Genomic DNA, 23,174 nt, shown 5'->3' on the forward strand with positions numbered 1-23,174 from the left:
AAAAACTATTTTATTCCCAACTGGATTTTACGTAATTTTTTAATTAAAAGGAATTTTTAAAAAACTCCATTTTTAATGACGAATTTAATTTGTAACCAACTATAGTTGCATTTTTAAAAAGATTAATTTTCAAGATAGAAGATAAATTTTTAATCAAAAAAGATAAATTTTCAACCCAGAAGATTAATTTTCAAGGAAGTAGTTAAATTTTGAACCAAGGAGATTTATTTTTAATCGAAAAGCTTAATTTTTGACAAAAGAAAATATATATGCAACGAAAAAAATTCTTTTTGAACCAAAACAGATGCATTTTTAACGAAAAAAATTAATTTTCTACCAACCAAGGAGCGAAATTTTCTATCAAAAAGATAAATTTGTAACTAAGAAGTTAAATTTCCTACTAAAAAGATGAATTTTCAACCAAGATTAATTTTCAAAAAAGTAGACAAATTTTCAATCAAAAGCAAATAAATTTTCAACCAAGAATATTCATTTTAAACCAAGGAGCGAAATTTTCTAACAAAAAGATAAATTTTCAACAAAGAAGATTAGTTTTCAACCGACCAAGGAGCAAAGTTTTCTACCAAAAAGATCCATTTTTAACCAAGAACTTAAATTTGCTACCAAAAAGATGAATTTTCAACCAAAAAAGAAAAATTTTCAACCAAAAAGATTCATTTTCAATCAAGAAGATTAATTTTCAACCGAGGAGTTGAATTTTCTACCAAAAAGATAAATTCTTAAACAAGAAAACAAATTTGCTACCAAAAAGATGAATTTTCAACCGAAATTAATTTTCAAAAAAGTAGTTAAATTTTTCAACCAAGAAGATTAATTGTCCAACCGAGAAGATTCATTTTCAACCGATGAGTTAAGTTTTCTACCAAAAAAGATAAATTTTCAACGAATAAAATTAATTTTCAACCAACCAAAGAGCGAAATTTTCTACCAAAAAATAAATTTTTAACCAAAAAATTAAATTTTCAACCCAAAAGATGAATTTTTACCAAGAAGTTAATTTTCTACCAAAAAGATGAATTTTTAACCAAAAACAAATAAATTTTCAACCAAGAAGATCAATTTTTAACCGAGGAGTTAAATTTCCTACCAAAATATTTAAATTTTCAACGAAGAACGTTAATTTTCAACCAACCAACGAGCGACATTTTCTACCGAAAAGATGAATTTCAACGAAGATTAATTTGGTTTAAAGTACTTAAATTTTCAATCAAACACAAATAAATTTTCTACCAAGAAGATTAATTTTCTACCGGGGAGTTGATCTTTCTCCCAAAAAAGATACATTTTCAACGAAAAATATTAATTTTCAAACCAACCAAAGATCGAAATTTTCTACCAAAAATACCAAGAAATTAAATTTTCAACCAAAAAAATGAATTTTTAACCAGGTAGTTAGATTTGCTACCAAAAAGATTAATTCTCAACCAAGAAGATTAATTTTTTTTAAAGTAGTTAAATTTTCAACTAAAAAAAAATAAATAAATTTTTAAATCAGAAGATTAATTTTCAACCGAGGAGCTAAATTTTCTACCAAAAAAGACAAATTTTCAACGAAGAAGAATAATTTTCAACAACCAAAGAGCAGAATTTTCTACCAAAAAGATACATTTTTAACCATCAAAGAGTAGAATTTTCTACCAAAAAGATAAATTTTTAACCATCAAAGAGTAGAATTTTCTACCAAAAAGATAAATTTTTAACCAAGAAATTAAATTTTGTAACAAAAGATGAAGTTTCAACCAAGAAGAATAATATTTAAAAGAGTAGTTACATTTTCAAAAAAAAAAAAAAGATAAATTGTCAACGAAAAAAATTAATTTTCAACCAACCACGGAGCCAAATTTTCTACCGAAAAGATCAATTTTAAATGAAGAAGATTAATTTTTAATCGATCAGAAGGAGCGAAATTTTCAACCAAAAAGATAAATTTTTAAGCAAAAAGTTCAATTTGCTACCAAAAATATGAATTTTTAACCAAGAAGATTAATTTTTAAAACAGTAGTTAAATTTTCAACCGAAAAAGAAAAACTTTCAGCGAAGAAGTTAAATTTGCTACCAAAATATCAATTTTCAAACGAGAAGATTATTTTCAAAAAACTAGTTAAATTTTTAAACGATAAAGAAAAACTTTCAGCGAAGAAGTTAAATTTGCTACCAAAATATCAATTTTCAAACGAGAAGATTATTTTCAAAAAAGTAGTTAAATTTTCAACTAAAAAAGATAAATTTGCAACCATAAAAATTAATTTTCAATAGAGGAGATAAACTTTCTACCAAAAAAGAGAAATTTTAAACTAAGAAATTAAATTTCCTGCCAAAATAATTTAGTTAAATTTTATACCGAAAATGATCAATTTCTAACCGAGCACAATAATTGTCAAACAAAAAATACATTTTCAACCAACAAAAGTTAATTTTATACAAAAAAAAAAAAGAATTGACTAAAAAGATTGAAAAGTTCAAGACTTCAATCAAAACGTTAAAGTTTCAAACGAAAAAAGAATAATTTTCAACACAAAATAAAAACGAATTTTTAACAAAATACTTAAATTTTTAATCCAAAAAGACGAACTTTCTACAAAACAGTTAAATTTTTTAACTGAAAACAGGAAATAAGTTTCAACCAAAAAATAAATTTTTTGTCCAAAAACAACAAATTTTCAACAAAATACATAAATTATAAACTATAAAGGATAAATTTTAATCAAAAAATAGAATTGTTAGATTTTAAACATAACACATAAATTTTCAAGTAAAAAGTTGAATTTTGAACTAAAAAAAAATTTACCTGAAACAAATTAGTTAAACTTAGAGTTAATGAATCAATTTCAAAACAAATAAAGTGTATTTTTAAAATAATAATTGAATTCTTAACCAGTCAGATGAATTTTCGAACAAAAAGATTTAATTTCTATAAAAAATGTCTTTGATTTCAATAATTAAAACGATATTACCACTAATTTATTTTTAAAATGGTTTTTTTCTTATGAAAGAAAAAACATTATTTTTAATTCAAAAACTTTAAACTTACGGAAAATTGTTTTAAATTGCAATCATAGCAATTTCTTATGTCAAATTTTAATTAATTAATGTTTATTATTAGAACAAAATTTTATAGGCAATTCTAAGAAAATAAATTTATTAATTATAAGAAAAATTATTGAAAAAACAAAAGTTCTTCAATTCATTTTTTTTTAAGTTTTATTTTTGAACGAATTATTTCCCACGGAAGTTATTTTTGGCCTGGAAATATGAATGATAGTGGAAAAAACAGAACATCATCGAATGACGAAGCGGAAACGAAACAGTTTTCATTCAAGGCTCACAAAACCTGATAATAATCAATATTAAAATTCACATTTCCAAATTGAACAATTTGAATTTTTTAGCCCAAAACCTAAGCTGATTTTTATTATTTATTTTTTTTTTAATCAAATAAAACTTGCGAAAATGTTTGTTTCTGAAATTTGGAAATCCGAATGTTCAAATTCCTGGAAATAGTAAATTTCCGAATTTTTAAATTTCAGAAAAAAGCAAATTGGCAAATTTTCAAGTACCGGAAAAAATAAGAAACAAATTTTGCAATTCCCTATTTCTTGGAATTTGAAAAATGGCCAATTTTTTATTTTGAGACATAGATCAGCAGTAAAAATTTTCCGTGGATTTATTTTCTTTTGGGAATTTGAAATTTCGGAAACAAAATTACTGAAAAAAATATTCAAAATAAATAATTTCCGAACCTGTAAAATATCCGTTAAATAATAAATATAAAATTTATTTATTATTCGAAACATTCCTTAATTGTTTAGATTTAGCAATTTTATAATGCGGAAATTTCCTGCACCTGTAATTTTAGAGCGTCAGATATTTTATAATTTCGGAAATTTTATTTTGGGAATGATCTATTATCGAAAATTTTCAAATCGTTATGTATTACAAAATTAGGGAATTTTATTATTCAGAAATTTTTAATTGTTAGTAATTTTTTAATTTCACGAATTTTCCATTTCGAATATGTTCTTATTCGGAATTTTTCTTTTTCGGGGTTGTTCAGTCTCGATTAAATTGAAAAAAATTTATTTAAAGATCGTGAAATAAAACATTGGAAAATTTAGAGCCTTTTATTTTTTACAGGAATGATTAAAAAATCCCATAAAATAAAATTCCTAAGAAATTATTTTTGACCAATATCAATTATTTATTAAAAATGCAATAATAAAATATTTTGATTAAAGGCCAATTTTTCAATGATGAATGTTTGAAACCATAGTTAGAGTATTTAATTATTTAATTATAATTAAATATATAAAATTTACTAAAAACCATTATTTTAATGAGGGAATTTAAAAATTTGGAAATATTATTAGTCTCGAATTTTCCAATCCTAGATTTTTATATTTTGGGAATTTTTATCATTTCGCAAATTTGACATCATCGGGAAATTTTGTTTTTCGGAACTCTTAAGTCCTCTGAATTAAACAATGAGAAATTTCTAATGTTTTGAACAAATTAAATACCTATTTGAAAAAAACACAATTTTTGTGATTGTTTAAATTTTGAGTTTAAAAAAGTTCTTCAATATTTTATTTTCAAACTAACTATTTCCCACGGAGGGTTATTTTTGGCCTGCAAATATGAATGATAGTGGGGAAAAAAACATAATCTCATCGAACGACAATGCAAAAACGACAAGGAACTCTCTCGCGCCGTCGCGACCGCAAGGGCCGAGACCATCCAGTAATTTACGACAATTACAAAGTGAGGTCATCTACGAAGTTTACGAGATGCGTCGACGCGGCAAATTAATTCAATAAATTCCTCCCTGGACTGCCGCTCGCTTATCGCTATACGCGACGTCAAACTTCTCTGGAGAAAATGAATCTTTGATTCCTTGGCTAAACTGCTCATCAAAATAATTTTTTTTTTGTGCGAAAATCTTCTCTTTCCTAAACAACATTTTGCGGAAAAAACTAATTTCTTAATACCATTTATTTTTCTTAAAAAAAAAATTTAGTCTTGAAACTGTTTTCATTTTACCATGAGACTCTTGGAAATAAAAAAATCTTATTATTACGTTTATAAAAATCGAAATTTGTTGAATTAAAATTTGACAAATCAAATTTGCACAAAGTAAAATTTAACAAATCAAATCTTGACAAATTAATTTTTGGCTATATTAAATTTATGTTGTCCAAGTTTGATTTTTGGATTCTTGGTTCGTTGACAGATCAATTTCCACTTAAGAAAATAAATTAACGCCTGAAATTATTTTTATTTTACCACGATAAACTTTGGAAATTAAAAAAATTTATCTATCGCATTTCGAAAAATCCAAACTTGTCAAATCAAATTTGCGCGAACAAAAATTCAACAAATTAAAATGGTAAAAATCAAATTTGTACCAAAAAAATAACAAAATCAAATTTCGAAAAATTTCTTTTTGTTTGTATAAAATTTATGTTTTCCAAATGTGATTTTCGGACAAATTAAATTTCAAAAAATCAAAAGATTTAAATTAAATCAATAAATTCCTTTTTGGACTGACGATCGCTTATCGCTATACGTGACGTCAAACTTCTCCGGAGAAAATGAATATTTTCTTCCTTGGCTAAACTGTTCATCAAACTATTTTTTTTTGTAACCACAAAAAGGTGCACAAATTTTCTTTCTTTTCTAAACAACAATCTGCGGAAAAAATTATTTCCTGAATACCATTTTTTGCTCAAGAAAAAAAATTATCTTTCGATACTATTTTTATTTTAATGCAAAATTTTTGAATATCAAAAAAAAAAGAATTTAACAAGGACATTTTCAGCAATCAAATTTTGACAAATAAAATTTGGAAGAATCAAATTCAGTGACATCAAATTTATGTTGTCCAAGTTGGATTTTCGGATTCTTTGTTTTTTTATATACCACTTTCGACTAAGGAAAATTAATTAAATTCTGAAACTATTTTAATTTTATAATAATATACTTGAAAAAAAAAATAAAAGCACATTTGGACAAATCAATTTTTAAAAAATCGAAAGATTCAAATTCATTGAAAAAATTCCTCTCTGGACTGCCTTCGATTATCGCTATACGCGACGTCAAACTTTTCAGGGGAAAATAAATCCTTGATTCCATGGTTAAACTGCTCACTAAACTAATTTTTTTGTAGCCACCAAAAGTTGCGAAAATCTTCTTTCTTTTCAGAATAATATTCTGCGGGGAAAACTTATTAAACCTAATTTAAAGACTTAAGAAACTAATGCAAAAACTAATTATGACAAATAAAATTTTGACAAATAAAATTTGGAAGAATCAAATTTAGTGACATCAAACTTATGTTGTCCAAGTTTGATTATTGGATTCTTGGTTCTTTTGCATAACACTGTCCACTTAAGAAAATAAATTAACGCCTGAAACTATTTTTATTGTGCCACGAGAATATTTGAAATTGAAAAAAAGTATAATTATCACGTTTGGACAAATTAAAACTTGTCAAAATAAATTTGCAACAAACCAAAATTTAAAACAGCAAATTTTAATAAATAAAAATTTGACAAATCAAAATTTAACAAATAAAATCTTGAGAAATTAATTTTTGTTGAAATCAAATTTATGTTGTCCAAATGCGAAAATTAAAAAATAATTTCTTTTATACACAATTTTTCCGCTTAAGAAAACAAATTGACACTAAAAACTGTTTTTATTTCACTAGTAGAATATTGGAAATTAAACAAAAAATAATTATCACGTTCGGACAAATCAAAATTTGCACAAAACCAAGATTTAACAAATCAAATTTTTTAAAATTAATTTTTGATTAGATCAAATTTATGTTGTACATATGTTATTTTCTGATTTTTTGTTCTTTTATATCCCAAAATTTGGATAAACCAAATTGGCACAAAAAAAATTTTGGTTCTTTTATGTACTACTTTTTACTTAAGAGAAAATATTAAATCCTAAAAATATTTGTATTTTACCACAAAATTCATGGAAATTAAAAAAAAAAGAATCCAATGAACATATTTTGAGCCATCAAACTTTGGCAAATCAAATTTGCAAAAAACAAATTTTTACCAATCAAAATGTGACACATAAAACTGACGTAAAAATGTAAAACATTTACAAAGTTACTTTTTTAATTTAGAAGCAAATTGAATATTTAAATTTTCCAGGTTTCATTGACTAATTAATTAATTTAATTAATAATCAAATTTTAACAAATTAGATTTGAAAATATCAATTTTTTTTGTGCAAATATTATGGTTAGGTTTTTTTTTCTCAAAAATTCGATGGTTAAATTTGAATGTTTGACGCTAAAAAAAATTTAGATTTTTTCAGAATTTAATTTGTTTTAAAGACTATTTTTATTTCCAAGATAAATAGAAAATATTTTAATTTAATTAAACATTTTACGGTTTCCACTCAATAAATTAAATTCACTTTTGGAAAAAATTTTATTTGACCACTAAATTCTTAGGAATTAAAAAAAGAATCCAAGGACAAAATTTGCACATATCGAATTTGTATTGTGCAAAGATTGTTCGATTATGGTTTTTCTTATTTGAAAAAATTTCGTACTTAAATTTAACTGTAAAAAAAAATTTATTTGAATTTATTCTGAATTTAGTTTCCTTTATTTTTACTATTTTTATTTAAACGCTATATTGAGAATATTGAAAATTAATTAAAGTTTTGCAATACAGAAAAGGAATTTAATGGGACTCAAGGAATACTAAATAATCTTTTAACCTTTTAGCTATCAACGGCTTTTAATTTTTTCGCAATAATTTATTAGCGAAAAATGTAATCAAAATTTTTGTTAAAGGTGTCGGTAGACTTTAAAAGTCAGCCACAAGTATATTATTATGCTATAATTATGCCGGTGGCACCCGCATATTTCAGGAACATGGGTATCCATTTTATCTCCGTATTTTTCTCATGTCCTCGCTTTTAAAACGATCGATCGCGACCATGAAGTGGCACTGAAAGTCTACCAGAAGTAAGTACACAAAAACACAATTTTTTTTTTTATTTTTGAAAAAGTTTAAAAAGTTAAGGAATCTGTATTATCATCAGAGAATAACAGAAATTCTTAACGTCTTTTCAGCCTAGAAGGACCTATGAATTAAAAAAAATTCTGAAAACGATCGGCAATTGGAAGATCTGTGGTTCGAATCTCAGCGGAGCGAGAGATTTTTTTTTCAGAAAAAATATAATCAAAAAAGACCTTTAAAGTTATAAATTTTATTATTTTAAGATTTCGTCTCTTTCGGTTAAAAACTCAGATTTTTTCGTAGAATATTGACCTTTTGTTCAAAATTCATATTCTTTTACTTATAAGTCAACTGAAATCTTTTTTGGATGAAAAATATTTTTTCGGAAATTGTGTCTTTTTGACCTTAAAGATCCTCTTTCTCAGTAGAAATATTGTAGCTTTCTTGAATAAGAATCAAACTATTAATAATAATTAATAATAATTTTTAACCAAAAAGTTGCAATTCCGTAAAAAAATTAATTTTCTACTAAAACAGATGTATTTTAAAATTCAAATACGAACATTTTCGAAAAATCGTTGACTTTACTGTTAAAAAAATTAATTTGGCTTTTCACAATCAAAATGTGAATTTTTATACAAGAAATAAGTTTTTTGCGAAATAAATGAAATTTTAAATTCGAAAACACGAATATTCAACAAAAAATGATGACTTTTTAAACAAAAATGTTCATATCTCTACCAAATTGTTGCATTTTCATAAAAAAAATCTCTCTTGAAACAGATGAATTTTTTTTTAAATGTTCAATAAAGCAGATGAATTTTCATTCAAAAAATGTTTCATTTGACTTTTCAAGATCAAAATATGAATTTTTTAACAAGAAATAAGTTTCTACAAACAAAAATTAATTTTCATTTAAAAAAAAACAATCTTTTCAACCGAAAAGGATGAATTTTTAACAAAATTATTGAAATCTCTAACAAACAGTTGCATTTTTATTTTTAAAAATTCTCGTGAAACAGATGAATTTGTATAAAATTTTCTTTTTTCAAATAGTTGAATTTCCGTCAAAAAAAAATTCCAATTGAATTTTAAAAATCAAAATATGAAAAAAATAAGTTTCTACAAAAAAAATTGAATTTTCAATTTAAGAAACGAATTTTTGACCAAAAATGATGACTTTAACTAAATTGTTTCATTCTCTACCAAATAGTTCCATTTTTATCAAAAAATAAAACTTCTCTTCAAACAGATAAATTTCTTCTTAAATAGTTGAATTTCCATCCAAAAAAGGTTCCATTTGACTTTTCAAGATCAAAATAAGAATTTGTTAACACAAAATAAGTTTAGACGAAAAAAATTGAGTTCTCAGTTCAAAAAGACAAATTTTTTTAACCAAAAACGACAAATTTTTAAGAAAATTGTTGAAATCTCTACCAAATAGTTGTATTTTGATCAACAAAAAAAAGAAATTTCTCCTAAAATAGATGAATTTTGAGTGTCAAAATATTTTCGAAAAATACTTGAATTTCTAGCCAAAAAACATTCCAGTCAACTTTTCAAGAAAAAAATATGAATTTTAAACAAAAAATACGTTTCTGCATAAAAAAACTGATTTTTTAATCCAAAAAGACGAATTTTCAACCACAAAAAATTACTTTTTATCAAAATTGTTTAATTTTCTACCAAATAGTTGCATTTTTATCAACAACAAAAAATTTCTCTTAAAACAGACGACTTTCTTTTTTGATTTTTGAAAAAATAGTTGAATTTCCATCCAAAAAAAAATTCCAGTTAAATTTTCAAGATCAAAATATGAATTAGAAAAAAAGTGTCTACAAAAAAACCTGAAATTTTAATTCAAAATGACGAATTTTTAACCAAAAATAATTACTTTTTAACAAAATTGTTAAATTCTCTACCAAATAGTTGCATTTTTATCAACAACAAAAATTTTTCTTAAAACAGATGACTTTATTTTTTTTATTTTTGAAAAAATAGTTTAATTTCCATCCAAAAAAAATTCCAGTTGAATCTTCAAGATCAAAATATAAACTAAAAACAAAATTTCTACAAAAAACTGAAATTTTAATCTAAAAAGACGAATTTTTAACCAAAAATAATTACTTTTTAACAAAATTGTTTAATTCTCTGCCAAATAGTTACATTTTTATTTTAAAAAATGAAAATTCTTTTAAAACAGATGACTTTTTATTTTTTGTAATTGTCAACAAAATAGTATATTTTTCATCCAAAAAACACTCCAGTTGACTTTTCCAGATTAAAATATGAATTTTTTAACAAAAAATAAGTTTTTACGAAAAAATTGACTTTTCAAACAAAAAAGACGAATTTTTTCAACCAAACAGGATAAATTTTTAAAAAATTGTGGAAATCTCCAACAAATAGTTGCAATTTAATCAAAAAAATTTTTTCTTCAAATAGATGAATCTTTATTTTAAAAATATTTTCGAAAAAATAGTTGAATTTCCATTTTAAAAAGATTCCGGTTGACTTTTCAAGATCAAAATATAAATTTTAACCAAAAATAAGTTTCTACGAAAAAAGTTGACTTTTCAGACCAAAAAGACGAATTTTTTTCAATCAAAAAGGATACATTTTTTAAAAATTGATGAAATCTCCAAAAGCTAGTTGCAATTTAATCAAAGATTATTTTTATCTTCGAGTAGATGAATTTTTATTTTTAAAATATTGTCGAAAAAATAGTTAAATTTCCATTCAAAAAGATTCCAGTTGACTTTTCAAGATCAAAATATAAATTTTAACAAAAAATAAGTTTCTACGAAAAAAATTGACTTTTCAGACCAAAAAGACGAATTTTTTTTTCAATCAAAAAGAATACATTTTTTAAAAATTGTTGTAATCTCCAACAAATAGTTGCAATTTAATCAAAAAGACTTTTTTTCTTCACATAGATGCATTTTTATTTTTAAAATATTGTCGAAAAAATAGTAGAATTTCCATTCAAAACAGATTCCAGTTGTCTTTTCGAGATCAAAATATGAATTAAAAAAAAAAAAGTTTCTACAAAAAAAACTGAAATTTTAATACAAAAAGACGAATTTTTAACCAAAAATAATTACTTTTTAACAAAATTGTTTAATTCTCTGTCAAATAGTTACATTTTTATTTTAAAAAATGAAATTTCTTTTAAAACATATGACTTTTTTATTTTAATTGTCAAAAAAATAGTTGAATTTGCATCTAAAAAAGATTCCAGTCGACTTTTCAAGATCAAAATATAAATTTTAACAAAGAAAAAGATTCTACGAAAAAAAGGAAATTTCCAGCCTTAAAAGACGCTTTTTTCAATCAAAAGGGATAGATGTTTTAAAACATTGTTAAAATGTCTACTAAATAGTTGCATTTTATAAAAAAAAAAAGAAATTTCTCCTAAAATAGATGAATTTTTATTTTTAAAATATTGTCGAAAAAATAGTTGATTTTCCATTAAAAAAGATTCCAGCTGACTTTTCAAGATCAAAATATAAATTTTTTAACAAAAAATAAGATTCTACGAAAAAATATGGAATTTCCAGTCTTAAAAGACGATTTTTTTCAAACAAAACGGATAGATTTTTTAACAAATTGTTAAAATGTCTACCAAAGAGTTGCATTTTATCAAAAATAAAAAGAAATTTCTCCTAAAATAGATGAATTTTTATTTTAAAAATATTTTCGGAAAAGTAGTTTATTTTTCATCTAAAAAATACTCCAGTTGACATTTCCAGATTAAAATATAATTTTTTAAACAAAAAACAAGAGTCTAAGAAAAAAATTTAATTTCTGATCCAAAAATACGATTTTTTGTCAACCAAAAATGATGAATTATCAATAAAATTATTAAATTCTCTGCCAAAAATTTTATCCATTTTTATTCAAACACTTATTCAACACTTTTATCCAAAAAGATGATATTTCTCTTAAAACGGACGAATTTTTATTTAAAAATAAAATAGTTGGATTTTCAACATCAGAGAAAAAAAAAGCAGAAAAAGGATGAAATTTCTATAAAAACAAATCGATGTTTATTCATTTATTTTTTTAAATAAGGGAGGGGATTCTTAGAGAGGGCCTATAATCCGTCACGTAATTTAAGTACGGCCCCTTACAGATGTTACCCAGTGGTCATAATTTGTATGATCAAGATTAGCGTTTTCGTTTTGACCTCTCGAAAGTCTGAACTCTGGGCATCAGGCAAAGTAGTTATTCTGCCACTAGAGGCCTTGTCCATGCTTCCTTTGGATTCAGACAAACATATGGCATCCACACTAATGCCGAGTTCTCGATCGTTTTGCCGTCCATATGGCACGCCCGTTTCCAGCCCCATTTCGTCGTTTTTAAGACTTTAGAGTCGATTTTGTATATTCTCGTGTGTGTATAGAGCCACGTATGGCACGTTCTCCCTTCTCAGGAAACCGCGCTTCTATTTGTAGCTGGATAATGTCTCCAGACTTCCAGACCACGGGACCGCGAATACCTCCAGTCCAGACGAAACACGAACAGTAGGGAGGTCCGAAAAAACGCTTTTCAATCTACGGGGCAAGCCAACCCCTCCGCACATTTTTTTTAATTTTTATTTTTCGTTGAAATTTATTCTAAATTTACCTCTTTTTTTAGAAGTTTTTTGTTTTGTTTTTTATTTGAAAATTCATCTCTTTTCTTAAATATAACTGCTTTGTTTGAAATCAATGTTTGAACTACAAGTTTAACTACTCCGGTATAAAATTTAACTATTTTTCTGGAAATCCGTGTTTTTTTTTTAAGAAGTAGATTTTTAACGGAAATCCAACAAATAGTTGCAATTTCATCAAAGAAATTTTCTTTCTTCAAATAGATGCATTTTTATTTTAAAAATATTGTCGAAAAAATAGTTGAATTTCCATTCAAAAAAGATTCCAGTTGACTTTTCAAGATCAAAATATAAACTAAAAAAAAATTTCTACAAAAAAACTGAAATTTTAATCTAAAAAGACGAATTTTTAACCAAAAATAATTTCTTTTTAACAAAATTGTTTAATTCTCTGCCAAATAGTTACATGTTTATTAAAAAAAATGAAATTTCTTTTAAAACAGATGTTTTTTTTTTAATTGTCCACAAAATAGTTAAATTTGCATCCAAAAAAGATTCCAGTTGACTTTTCAAGATCAAAATATAAATTTTTAACAAAAAATAAGATTCTGCGAAAAAAATGTTGTTTTCAGTCCAAAAAGACGAATTTTTTCAACCAAAAAGGATAAATTTTTAATAAAATCGTTGAAATGTCTACCAAATAGTTGCATTTTATCAAGAAAAAAAAATTATAATAAATTTCTCCTAAAATAGCTGAATTTTCATTTTAAAAATATTGTCGGAAAAAAGTATATTTTTCATCCAAAAAATACTCCAGTTGACTTTTCCAGATTAAAATATGAATTTTTTAACAAAAAATTAGTTTCTACGAAAAAAATTGACTTTTCAGACCAAAAAGACGAATTTTTTTCAACCAAATATGATAAATTTTTTAAAAATTGTTGAAATCTCCAACAAATAGTTGCAATTTAATAAAAAAAAATGTTTCTTATAATAGATAAATGTTTGATTTTAGAATATTGTCGAAAAAATAGTTGACTTTTCATGATCAAAATATAAATTATTAACAAAAAATAAGATTCTGCGAAAAAATGTAGTTGTTAGCCCAAAAAGACGAATCTTTTCAACCATTATATAAATTATAAATTAAATAAATAAAATAAAAATAAATTTTTTAACAAATATAACTGCTTTGTTTGAAATCAATGTTTGAACTACAAGTTTAACTACTTCGGTATAAAATTTAACTATTTTTCTGGAAATCCGTTTTTTTTAAGAAGTAGATTTTTAACGGAAATCCAACAAATAGTTGCAATTTAATCAAAGAAATTTTCTTTCTTCAAACAGATGCATTTTTATTTTAAAAAGTATTGTCGAAAAAATAGTTGAAATTCCATTCAAAAAAGATTCCAGTTCACTTTTCATGATCAAAATATAAACTAAAAAAAAAATTTCTACAAAAAAAACTGAAATTTTAATCTAAAAAGACGAATTTTTAACCAAAAATAATTACTTTTTAACAAAATTGTATAATTCTCTGCCAAATAGTTACATGTTTATTTAAAAAAATGAAATTTCTTTTAAAACAGATGTTTTTTTTTAAATTGTCCACAAAATAGTTAAATTTGCATCCAAAAAAGATTCCAGTTGACTTTTCAAGATCAAAATATAAATTTTTAACAAAAAATAAGATTCTGCGAAAAAAATGTTGTTTTCAGTCCAAAAAGACGAATTTTTTCAACCAAAAAGGATAAATTTTTTAAAAATTGTTGAAATCTCCAACAAATAGTTGCAATTTAATAAAAAAAAAATGTTTCTTATAATAGATGAATGTTTGGTTTTAGAATATTGTCGAAAAAATAGTTGAATTTCCATTCAAAAAAGATTCCAGTTGACTTTTCAAGATTAAAATATAAATTTTTAACAGATAATAAGATTCTGCGAAAAAAATGTAGTTTTTAGTCCAAATAGACGAAGCTTTTCAACCATTATATAAATTATAAATTAAATTAAAAAAATAAAAATAAATATTTTAACAAATATAAATGCTTTGTTTGAAATCAATAATTGAACTACAAGTTTAACTACTCCGGTATAAAATTTAACTATTTTTCTGGAAATCTGTTTTTTTAAGAAGTATATTTTTAACGGAAATTTCAACTATTCTATTTTTAGTTAAAATGTTATCTTTTTTGGATGGATATTGGTTGGTATTAAATTCAATGGAATTAAATTTTTCCAATTGAAAATTTAGACGCTCCTCTCTTAAAGGAAAAATGAAATTTTCTAGTTTAAAGTGTAAGATTTTGAATGTTAATTTCTTTTGTAAATCCAAAATTCATTGAATATTCACGTTTTCTTTCTTCGAAAGTTAATCTCTTTGTTTACAAATTTTTCTTTTTGGTTGTAAATTCAAATATTCTAATTTAATAATCATCGTTTTTAATTCATGATTCTTTTCTTTAGTTGAAAAATCAGCTATTTTATTTTAAAAAATTTTTTCTTTGGACGAAAAGGAATTTTTTTACCAAAACTTTAAAAAATTTTCCGGAAATCCCATTTTTTAAAGTTAAGAATTAAATTTTTTACGAAACTTTCGATTATTCTATTTTTGGATAAAATGTTATCTTTTTTGGATGAAAATTCTATCATGTTCAACGAAATAAATGAATTTTCAATTTTAAAAGGCAAATTTAAACTTAAAAAATGAATTTTCGACCTATAAGATTTATTGGTCGAAAATTAATTTTTTAAATGTAAATTTGTCTTTAAAAAAGAAACAGAACAGCTTTCGCCAGGAGAAAACAATTTTTCGTATCCCAGATAAATTTACATTAAAAAAATAAATTTGTCTTTTAAAATTGAAAATCCATTTATTTCGTTGAACATTCACGTATTTTGTTTAAAAATGGTCTTTTTTCATAAAAAAAACTACTTTTTTGGTAGAGTTAAATTTAATATTAATCATTTTAAATAAAATTTCATTTTTTGGTTAACAAATGGACAATTTGATTTTAAAAAACTTGTTTTTTTTGGATGACCAGGAATTTTTTTACCAAAAATGTAACTATTTTTCTGGAAATCCCATTTTTTGATAAAGAATTCAGTTTTAAACGGAAAATCCAACTATTCTATTTTTGGTAGAAATTTGATCTTTTTTGGATAAAAATTACACTTTTTGGTAGAAAATTGATCTTTTCAATTTAAAAATTAAACATTTTGTTTGAAATTTTTGTCATTTTTGGGAAAATCATATTTTTTGTAGAAAATTAATTTTATTGGTCGAAAATTCAGGTTTTTTATGTATATTTGTCTTTTAAAATTGAAAAATAATTTGTTTAGTTGAAAATTCACGTATTTTGTTTAAAAATGGTCTTTTTTCATAAAAAAACGACTTGTTTGGTAGAGTTAAATTTAATATTAATCATTTTAAATAAAAATTCATTTTTTGGTTAACAAATGGGCAATTTGATTTTAAAAAACTTGTTTTTTTTTAGGATGACCAGGAACTTTTTTACCAAAAATATAACTATTTTTCTGGAAATCCCATTTTTTGATAAAGAATTCAGTTTTAAACGGAAAATCCAACCATTCTATTTTTGGTAGAAATTTGACTTTTTTTGGATAAAAATTACACTATTTGGTAGAAAATTGATATTTTTTATTTAAAAATTTAACTATTTGTTTGAAATTGATTTAATTTGTGGGAAATTTATCTTTGTTGTAGAAACTTAATCCTACTGGTACAAAATTCATCTTTTTGATGCAAATTTGACTGTTTAAATTTAAAATTCACGTTTTTTTTTAAAATATTTTTTTTGTTGTAAAATCGACTTTTTTCTTTAAAAGTTAATAGTTTATTTTTTAATGTTTAAAACTTCTTTTTCATTCAAAATTCAAGTAGTCCAGTTAAATATTCATCATATTAATTAAAAATTCATTTCTTTGGTTTTTTGTTTGAAAATAATTTTTTTCTTAAACTGAAAATGAAAATATTATTCCAGTTGATTATTTTATAATTTCAGTTAAAAAATCATTTTTACCGTTTTAAATGTAAATTTGCCTTTCTAAATTGAAAATTCATTTATTTAATTGAAAATACACGTATTTGGTTGAAAAATAAACTTTTTTGGTTGAAAAATAAACTTTTTTGGTCGAAAATAATTTTTTATTTGAAATCTAATCTCCTTGTTAAAATTTTTTTCCTTTTGGTTGAAAATTCAAGTACTCCAAATTAATATTCATTATTTTAATTAAAAATTCATTTTATTGGATGAAAAATGAACTATTAGATTCAAAAAAACTTGTTTTTTTTTTTACATAAAAAGAAATTTTTGTACCGAAAATATACCTATTATCTGAAAATTTTTGGTGAAAATATCACTGTTTGGTAGAAAATCGATATTTTTAATTTAAAAATTAAACTGTTTGTTTGAAATTTATGTAATCTGTGGAAAAATCATCTTTTTTGTAGAAAATTAATGTTATTGGTCGAAAATTCATCTTTTTGATGTAACTTTGTCTTTTAAAAATTCATTTCTTTGGTTCAAAAAATGAACTATTTGATTAAAAAAACTTGTTTTTTCTTTACATGAAGAGCAACTATTTCTGGTTATAATTATGTTTAATTTTACTTTTCTGGATAAAAAATCCACTATTTTGTAGAAAATTGATATTTTTAATTTAAAAATTAAACTATTTGTTTGAAATTTAGGTGATTTTTGAAAAATTCCTTTTTTTCAAATTAATCTTATTGGTCGAAAATTAATCTTTTTGATGTAAATTTGACTTTTAAAAATAAAAAATTGTTATTTCGTTGAAACTTCACGTATTTTGTTTAAAAATCGACTTGATTGGTAGAGTTCAATTTAATATTCATCATTTTAATTAAAATATCTTTTGTTTGATTTACAAATTTATTTTTACCGTTTGGATGTAAATTTGTTTTTCTAAAAATTGTTCAAAAATCGACTTTTTGGGTAGAAAAAATTTTTTTTCTCTGGAAGGTAATCTACTTGTTCAAAAAAATTTCTTTTTGGTTGAGAATTCAAGTATTTCAAATCAATATTCATCATTTTAATTCAAAATTCCTTTCTTTGGTTGGAAAATAAACCATTTAATTTGAAAAACTAGGTTTTTCTTCCGACGAAAAGGAATTTTTGTACTGAAAATTTAAGTATTTTTCTGGAAATCCCATTTTTTTGTTAAGAAACAAATTTACAATAGAATTGTTCATTTTTGATTTTCTAACAAAAAAAAAAAATATTTTTTTAAAACTAAATTCGCAAATTTTCAATTAAAAAAGACAAATTTACGTCCTAATTGTTGAATTTTAAAGTAGAAAAAGTCCACTTTTTACTCAAATTTGAACGGGTCAAATTTCAGTTGAACAAAAAAATGGGATTTCCAGAAAAATAATTAAATTTCCGTACAAATATTCCTTTAAATCCAAAGATTTTAAACAAGGAGATTAACCTTCGAAGAAAATATTTTCTACCAAAAAAAGTCGATTTTTTAACAAAATACGTGAATTTGCAATTTAAAAAGACAAACTTACATACGTCCAAAAAGGAACGGTTAAATTTTCAATTGAAAAAATTGACCTGAATTTAATACCAACCAATTTCCATCCAAAAAAGGTAATATTTCAACCAAAAAAAGAATAGTTGAATTTCCCGTTAAAAATCTATTTTTAAACTCAAAAAAAGCGATTTCTAGAAAAACAGTTAAATTTGATACATGAATAGTTAAATTTTTAGTTAAAAAATTTATTTTCAACAAGCAGTTAAATTTTTAAAAAGAGATGAATTTTCAAATAAAATTACGAATCTTTCAAAACAAATTTAATTTTTAACGAAAAAATTTAGTTTTAAAATGCAGGTTGTTGAATTTTCGAGAAAAAAGTTTAATTTCTAAAACAAATGTTTAAAAAAAATGATATTACAATTCAGAAATATTTTGTCTAAGAAATACTACTTCTACTCTCAAAATTACTTGAAGTAATTTCTTCTTCCAAATCTTGGAAGAAGGAATTTTTAAATTGTGACTAATTTTGACTTAGATCGGATTTTCTTAAACTCCTTTTTTCTAAATCCCAGTTTTTATTATTTGAAAAGATTCTCGTTCCATCTTGAAAATTCTCTGTTTCAATCCAACTTATGATAAAATAGAAATCACTTTTCTAAATTGACCAAAATTATTAAAATAATAAAAACATGAAATGTTAAGAAATTTGTCTTTTTGGTTGGGAATTCAGTTTTTTTGGTAGAAAATTCATCTTCTTGGTTTCAAAATTAAAATAGTTGTTTAAATATTTTAATATTTTGGTTGAAAATGTATCTTTTTTGTTTCAAAATTAAAATGTGTTTGAAATTTTTAATGTTTTTTTGAAAATTTGTCTCTTTTGATTGAAATTTAATAGTTAAATTTACAACTAAAAAAGTTTTGTTTATAAATCCAAATATTTGATTGAAAATTCAACTTTTTCGTGGAAAAGTCATATTTTTTGGTAGTACATTCCGCTTTGTTAAGGATTCGGCTTTTTGGTTTAAAATTGAACTATTAAAAATTCAAGTGTTGAAAAATCAACTTTATTCATTTTCCCTTGAGGCCAATTTAAATATTAAAAAAAATATAATCGTTTTGTTGGAAATTTTACTATTTTGTATAAAAGCCATCATTTTTTATAGTTAAATAAATTTGTTGGTCAAAAATTCATCTTTCGGGTTTGAAAATTCAACCATTTGCTGAAAATTTTAAACATTTTTGTGAAAATTCGTTCCTTTTGTTTGATTCAACCAAAAGAGTTTTTTTTTAAATTCAAATATTTGATTGAAAAGTAATTTTCCTTGTTTGAAAATTCAACTGCTTTCTTGAAAAGTCATCTTGTTTGGTTGAAAATTCTGTTTTGTGAAAAATTCGGCTTTTTGGTTGAAAATTAGACTATTCAAAATTCAACTTTCGAAAATTTCAAGGTTGGAAATTTAATTTTCTCGGAGGAAAATTCAACTTCAATTTTTACTTGCCTTAAAATTCAACTTTTTCGAATCTTTAATCGTTTCGCTAAAAACATAGTGAAATTTGAAACCAAACAGATGAATTTTCAACTGAAATTTTAAATATGTATCTGCAATGCTTGAATTCTCAACAAAAAGATGAACTTTTAAACAATAAGATTAATTTTCAAACAAAAAGATCAATTTTTTTTACCATAAAATACAAGTTTGTGAATTTTCCATTAAAATTATGAATCCTCAAGTGGAATAGTTGAATTTTAAACAAAAAATGAATTTTTATCTAAAACAATGAATCTTCATCTAAAATAGATGAACTTTTAGCAAACAAAAAGACATAATTTTAACTAATAATTACATTTTCAGTAAAAAAAAAAGAATTTTTAATTAAAATTATGCAATATTTAACTTTTCGAATCTTTATTTGTTTCGTGAAAAATATAACTATTTTGATAAAAAGTCATCATTGTTGGTTAAAATTTCAACTTTTTTGGTAGAAAAATCAACTATTTGTTTAAAAATTCTAATAATTTTTTTAAAATAAAAGAGTTTTTTTTAATTCAACTATTTGATAAAAAATTTATTTTCCTTGTTTGAAAATTCAATTATTTTGTTGAGAAGTCATATATTTTATTCCAAAATTCTGCTCTGTCAAAATTTCGGTTTTTGATTTAAAATTAAGCTATTCAAAATTTAACTGTTGAATATTTAACTGCTGTAAATTTAATTGTCCTCAATTATTTTAATGGAAAATTCAGCTCTTTTTCTAATCTTTAATCGTTTCTTTAAAAATTTAACTGCTTTGTTGAAAAGTAATCGTTTTTGGTCGACAATTCAACTTTTTTTGTCGAAAATTTCACAAGCCTTAACAATTTCCCAAATTATTGAAAAACTAATTCCGAAAGAAATTCAATTTTTTGCTCTTATAAAAGACACTAATTTCCGGTAACACATGGCAAATGTAGTTTCCGTTAATCGAGTGCGATTTTCGTCTACCATGTGTACAAACTCAATGGATGTCACGTGACAAGCAAGAAGTGTCTCCAGGCAAAGTGGTTTCTTGGTTGATGAGACGCGAGTGTTATATTTTCGGATGACAAACACGTGTCCCAGAGTCCTAAGTTACAAGAGTTTCTACTTGCGGCCCACTTCCTCTCACTATCTGTCACCACGTGCATCGAGACGGTGCGGGAAGACGTGCCAAGTAGACGTCCCGAGTGCATAAAGACGCACGTGGTCCCCCACGTGGACACGAGTCGCGACATCCGTCTCCACCCCCATAAACACGATCCTTCTACATATTTTCCCTTTCAAAGAATACTTTCATCAGTGCAAAACAATTTCCGTTTCCCTTCCTAAACAAACACCACCGCCAAGCTGATGATCATCAACTCTATTTGAAGAATCTACGAACCAGGATTGACTTTGACCCACCAAGAGATCAAAATCGTCCTCAATTAACAGACAATCCTCCCAGAGATTCGGGAACCATAATTACCAAGTCCCAAGGGAGTTTTTTTAACTCTCTTCCTTTCCAAAGAGCCATTTCCTCTTTAAATCAGCCTCGCGAACCTAAATTTAAGAACCTGAAGTGAAGACACCGTGAGATCAAACTTACCATGCGGTTAGACGTGCGTCAGTCGTTGAGCGTGAGGTTGGGTATGGTGAACCAACCGTCCCTGTTCCTGTTCCCACCAGCTGACGACGTCCATAAATTCTCCATTCTCGGATACCTCATGTTTGTAGTAAAGAGCTCCCGAAAAGGGTTCAGGACTCGGGGTATAGATAACTGTTGCTGCACCTTCTTCCGGGATAAGTACCTCCGACCCAATTTCTGTTGTTCCACTATAGGGCGATAAAGCAGCCCTCTGGGCGTTCTCTTCATTCTGACAAAACTCGTTCTTGACGACAACAGGTGATGATGCTGAAGAAAAACGGGAAAATCCACCCCTCGAGTCATTTGGTTCGACGTTCTCTTCATCCCCACCTGATGGGTAGTAGTCACAGGGAGAACCTCTTCTTCTTCTGACTGTTGAACTTCTCAAGTTTGGTGACAATCTGCAAGAAGTAAAAGTGTTAAGTCTAAAAAATAGATTCAGATAGATCTAAATCTGATAAATCTGAGTCTGACAAAACATACCTAAGAGCTAAGGATGTCCTTCCGTGTCTGTCCCTATCCTCATCTTCCTCCTCATCGAGAAGGTAATCTCCATCCTCCTGTTGTGTCTCATCCTCCAAACAAAGTCTCTCTCCCGACCCATTATGAGTGCTAGAGGAAAGAACACTTCCGTTTGGGGATGGAGCCATAGCAATCATCCCGTGTTCCATTCCCGCATTTGGGTCAAACTCCAAACCATCAGCTTCAGCCAACATTCTTTGGAGTCCCCTGATGTACTCAACAGCCATCCTCAATGTCTCCACCTTGGACAGTTTTTTCCCCCTGTCCCCATATCCAGCAGCAACGTGACTTGGAATATGCGACCTCAGTGTTGCGAATCCATTATTCACCTGCTTCACCCTGTTCCTCTCCCGGGCGTTGCGTCGCGCAACTGCCACTGGTGGCGGTTGACCATTCTTCCCGTGTTTCTTCAGCCTCGTTGGGTCGTAAGGCGGCAAAACATTCGCCGTTTGCTGCTGAACAACACTCGTAGCACCACTGTTAGAATTAAAACTGTTCACCACAACACCACCATTGATTGGCATACCCGAATTATTCACGAGGACACTCTTAGGCGCGATCATTTGCGACCTGTTCCCGAGGATGTTGCTCTCATTGTCCTGCAGGGTTCGCAAGAGCATGAGCTGATCCCGATCATTCGCAGGCATCTGTAGTCTGTTGCAGTAGACTGTAACACCCATTGTCGTCATTTTCGATTTCGGGAAATGATAATGAAACTTAGGAAGTGATCTAGAAATCGAGAATCTGAATAAATAAACCGAGGAACCAAATCCAGAAGTTTTCCGGGTCAAAGAATTTGCCTCATCTTCCGGATCACTTCACCAACTTGCACCACCAGTCTGAAAACCCTAGTGGTTTTTGGACTACAGTGACTCTTGGGCTACACTAGTCCTAATTTCACACAACCAACTGGTAGCACAACTTCGCAACTATGAACACTCTAAATTCCCGGTTTTCGACGACTTTATCAAAACTTTCCAGTATCACTCAATTTGGATTCGCGTTAATCGGGCCGCGTGCTACGCACTGCATGGCGTCCACATTGAGAATGAGCGTGGACATCCGATAGATGGGTTGGGTTTCAGCATTTACTGGCACCCGAGGGAGAGCAAGGCAGAGGGAGACTGGGCGAAAGAGAGAGGGAAATATTGGGGGAGAAGAGGTTTTGTGGAGGGGGTTGTGAGCACGCGCCGGGCGGGTAGTGCCTACGGCGGGAGCTGCAGCCCTCGTTTCCTCATCGCCCTTTTTTCTCCCCCAGAGGGGAAGCGAAAGCGCCATATGCCAGGAAAAGAACCGGGCGCGTGTAGGTACCCAAGAAATGAAGCTGAACTGAATTTGGTCGACTCTGCTAATACTAATGGATAGGTGGATGGGTT

At 26.0% G+C, this 23,174-nt stretch overlaps 1 protein-coding gene across 1 annotated transcript in view; it reads right to left on the minus strand.

Moving 5' to 3' along the window:
* LOC117173292 overlaps positions 1–22,887 on the minus strand; it is a 27,376-nt gene extending 4,489 nt beyond the window's left edge. The window contains exons 1-2 of the mRNA XM_033361773.1: positions 21,760–22,887; positions 21,238–21,677 (exon numbers count right to left, since the gene is read on the minus strand). Of these exons, the coding sequence (XP_033217664.1) occupies positions 21,245–21,677; positions 21,760–22,487 (1,161 nt within the window). The 5' untranslated portion in view covers positions 22,488–22,887 and the 3' untranslated portion in view covers positions 21,238–21,244. The remainder of the gene's footprint in view (positions 1–21,237; positions 21,678–21,759) is intronic.
* Between the last annotated feature and the right edge of the window lie 287 nt (positions 22,888–23,174).

This window comes from Belonocnema kinseyi, chromosome 5 (genome assembly GCF_010883055.1).
Source record: "Belonocnema kinseyi isolate 2016_QV_RU_SX_M_011 chromosome 5, B_treatae_v1, whole genome shotgun sequence".
Classification (NCBI taxonomy): Eukaryota; Metazoa; Arthropoda; class Insecta; order Hymenoptera; family Cynipidae; genus Belonocnema; species Belonocnema kinseyi.